This window comes from Linepithema humile, chromosome 8 (genome assembly GCF_040581485.1).
Source record: "Linepithema humile isolate Giens D197 chromosome 8, Lhum_UNIL_v1.0, whole genome shotgun sequence".
Taxonomy (NCBI): Eukaryota; Metazoa; Arthropoda; class Insecta; order Hymenoptera; family Formicidae; genus Linepithema; species Linepithema humile.
The window spans coordinates 4,016,877-4,021,249 of record NC_090135.1 but is presented as its reverse complement, the minus strand read 5'-3'; the positions used below and the strand labels follow the sequence as shown (position 1 = coordinate 4,021,249).

Sequence of the window (4,373 nt, the reverse complement as noted above, 5' to 3'; positions counted from 1 at the left end):
GTATGAAATCTAGTAAAGATGCTCAAAAAAAATAATGTCGAATTGTGTAATTTCTTATTTAATTACCGGATCACAGTACATACAACTACAGGTGCTTCGCCGTCCGAGCTTATGATGAAAAGACAATTAAAAAGTCGTTTTGACTTGCTACATCCTGATGTAAACTCTACAGTGAAGAACAAACAAGAGAAACAACAACAACAATTCAATAACAGTATTTCCGTTCGTGAATTCAATCCAGGAGATAAAGTTTGGGTTCAAACATTTGGAAGGAATGATCCCAAATGGAGCCTTGGAACTATTATAAAACCTGTTGGTCCAGTATCTTATATTGTTCAAGTAGATAGTCGTACTCTAAAACGACATGTGGACCATATCATTTCGGCATCTGTTCAGGAGTCATCTAATGCAGGCGATATCATCATTAATTTGGAGGAATTGTCGAATTCGTCAGAACCAGAAATCGCTGAGGAGCAACAAACAGAACCTAGTACCAGTGCTGAAGCAGTAGAGAAGTCTTCACGTCCAAAGCGGAATACACACCCTCCAGATCGTTTGGAATATACGAGTTTAGGTACACAAAATAAAGGGGGAAGGAAAGTGTAGTGTCTAATAACTATTGTACGGAGACGTAGCGCGAGTTGCGAGTTCGAGATATCGATACACACAGAAGAGAGAGACAGAATAGAGACCGGACACGTGTTATATAATAACAAGTTCGCATTCACATGTATGTTAAATATTAAATATATCACAAGTTAAAAGTGTAAATCCTCAGTGTGGTTTATTTGGCGTAAAACACAACAAAGGGGGATAGATATTTGAAAATACCTTGGTCGGTCAGCGTGCCTATCGTCGTCAGAAAAATCATAAAAGTCAAAACTTGCGGTAACCGGAGTTTTTAGTCGACTCCAGATGTTTAAAGTAAGAAAGAAAAACTGGCACCAGCTAGCCATATACTTGGATTCCGCCTACGGGAACCCTAGCTAGTAAATAGGGTTTTACCGAGTGACGATCGGGCAATGACCACAGTCGTACGCCTAGAAGGCATGACACCTGAAACGGTGCACGTGTTCAATAGGTCTGGGAAACCGAGATGCATTAATCGCACTCTCCACGCGACCCCAGGGCCACGCGACAGTCGTAAATTGTCAAATTTATTAGATCAGTGACCCAAGGCCTCGCGAACTCATATACCGATTCTCAACCTTCCAATCCGAAAGCCGGGAATCGGGGCAAGCACCTCTATAGACCACCCTTCATTCCGTCGTACGGTCTAAAGACTACGCTCACCTAGATCTTAAGACACTGACAAGGGAACGTTCACAAGTGTCCTCCCCCCGATTTGATTCTCCTTGAAATATGTTGTAAAACATACAATTTGAGGAGACACGTATTTTTTTATAGCCGCCCTATCTCAAATTTAAGGGGTGAAACACCCCTTTGAAAAAAAAACGGTTTTTTTCTTTGTGTGTAACTATCGCCAAAACCGTAGAAGATATAAAAAAATGTTTCAAATAGAAGTTGTAGGGCTTGTAATGGGCTATATAACTGTGTAGTTGGATTTTCAAAAAATGTTATTTTTTTTAATTTACCCCTACCCCTTGTTATTATTTTTTCGAATTTCAAAATTTTTGTAATGACAAAAGTTGTAGCATTTTTTACGCTGAATTCAACCATATATGATTTTATTATGTTCCGAAATCGCATCTTTCAAAAATGAGTCATCAAGTATCACATTATATGTGTCGCGTTGCATGACGCATCGTTTATATCGCACTTGTGTTGTGCAATAGTCGCAAAATAAATATAAAAATGACATACAATATGTTATCACATATTTGAGGAAGAAAAGTTTACTAAAATTGTTATTAAAGCTATATATATTAAATTTAGTCACACCCGTTATAGATGTTACAATAATGATACTGTATAAAAAAATGTTTTAAACATAATGATTTTCCGCACCAAGAACATTGTATTACAGCTATATCATTGCAATCTTCAATGTCACATGTGCTTGATGTTTGTTCAAAACTAAATTCTACTGGATTTTTAAATGTTTCTGGTCTTTCATTCGTATATCCACTTTTAAACCATGAATATTTAAATAAATTTTGATATCGAGGAGATGATAACTGATTGTGTATTAAAGATTGCAATTTTATAATATTATTTCGCTGATGTAAATTTATATCATAATTCAATAATAAAACAGTATCCGAAAATCTTCTTGCAAAGTTTTTCCAGATTCTAAACCCGTAAACATCCAACGGCTGTATTTTTCCTGTAGTTCCTTTCGGTATTACCATAGTAGTAACTTGTTTTTCCATTGGTGTTAAATCAGTAACAATTGCTGGACATTGCCCGCTCCATGAATCCATAAGAAGAACACTATCGCGGCCTACATTTGGAAAATAAGCTTCTTCCAACCATTTTTTAAAATGATCTATAAAATAGAAAGAAAAGTGTGAATAATAATTATAATTATAATAATATTTTTATATAAGATTAAAATATATTATAAGATATAAAAAGCTAAAATTTATCTCATACCTGATGTTATTTTACCGGATTTCGAAGCAGTTATAATAACATTTGATGCTCTGAATAAATTTTCTTGTACTCTAGGCCCAAAAGTACCACTATGTTCTTGTAATACGATAAACAAAGGTGACAGTAATTTTCCATCACAAGAAATTGTTGGTTGAATAGTGTACGAATGTGTAGTTGATGATACTGACTGCACCACACGGTCTATTGTCTTCATTCCTTGGTCAGATAGTGATCTTCCAGAGTGGATTTCTAATTGAAATCCACTTTGATCTGTATTATATACATTTTCCAATCCAAATCGTTCAATGAGAGGTTTTACTACGGCAAAATTTTCGGCTTCTTTTTGTATATTATGAGAATCTTCTAACGTTTTTCTTGTAATGAATTTTGTTATTTTTCTGGACACAATTCGATGAGACTTTTTAAATCGTAATAGCCAACTAGGAGATGCTTGAAATACAGGATCTAAATCTCCTATTTCTCTTTGAGCTTCCAAGGCCCATCTTTTTATATCAACATCATGAATTATTAGTCCTGTCTGCACAGCTACATTAAATTTATCATGAGTAGCTTTGGAAATATGAGATAATTTTTCAAGACGATTTCCACCGTGCTCTAACTGTTCTTCCCATCGCCTCAATTGACGTACAGATGAAATTCTTCTAAATGTGTGTTGTACTGACTTGAAAGGACGATTTTCTTTGTCCGACTGCCGCCAATATTCAACAGCTCGCCTTTTGTAAGAAACATCAAAATTGTCGTCATCATGGCATTGCCAATTGTGAGAATTTGAATTATCTTCATTCCATGCTTCCTTATTTTCTTCAATAATTTCAAAGGTATGCAATTTATCAGGTTCTTCATAATCAAGCGATGTTTCTTCTGTCACTTCTAATCCGTTAAATTGATGAATATTTTCCAACATTAACTTTTGAATATTTTCTTTTAATTCTATTTCGGCTTTATTTACTGGCGTTTCCATAAGATACATAGTAGTTATTGATGTTAGTAAAAGTCTAGCAACGTTGAGTGGATTGATAATCATTTTAATTGATAATTCTTTTCCCGAAAATTAAATTTTAAAGAAAAACAGTTGCAGATACGATTTCACCAAGTTTGTTTCACAGACTATGAATGTAGGCCTCTTGCACGCATTTATAGCTTCCATTCACACTTGTTTATTATTAACTTATGATTACATAATCTAATCTTTCGTGTAAAATCACGTCTCTCAAACGTGATGTTTTCAAATTAATAATATATTTATACTTGTTTTTCTTAATTTATGATTAAATAATATTCACATTTTATATACACATGTATAGCTAACTTGCATATAACAACGCGCTGCGCACGAAATGCAGTGATTATCTATAAGAATGTAATTTGGAAGGAATGTTTTAGCAACAATTTTAGTAAATTTTTCTTCCTCAAATATGTAATAACATATTGTATGTCATTTTTATATTCATTTTGCGACTATTGCACAACACAAGTGCGATATAAACGATGCGTCATGCAGCGCGACACATATAATGTGATACTTGATGACTCATTTTTGAAAGATGCGATTTCGTAACATAATAAAATCATATATGGTTGAATTCAGCGTAAAAAATGCTACAACTTTTGTCATTACAAAAATTTTGAAATTCGAAAAAATAATAACAAGGGATGGGGATAAATTAAAAAAAATAACATTTTTTGAAAATCCAACTACACAATTATATAGCCCATTACAAGCCCTACAACTTCTATTTAAAACATTTTTTTATATCTCCTACGGTTTTGGCGATAGTTACACAGAAAGAAAAAAA

General features: G+C 33.8%; 1 protein-coding gene across 1 annotated transcript; it reads right to left on the bottom strand.

Annotated features, from left to right (window-relative positions):
* Window positions 1–779: 779 nt before the first annotated feature.
* LOC137001713 (uncharacterized) lies at window positions 780–3,547 on the bottom strand. Its single transcript, XM_067360821.1, has 2 exons — window positions 2,557–3,547; window positions 780–2,449 (listed from the first exon to the last, which is right to left on the bottom strand). The coding sequence occupies exons 1-2, from the start codon at window positions 3,545–3,547 to the stop codon at window positions 1,893–1,895; spliced, it is 1,548 nt and encodes a 515-aa protein (XP_067216922.1). The 3' UTR covers window positions 780–1,892.
* Between the last annotated feature and the right edge of the window lie 826 nt (window positions 3,548–4,373).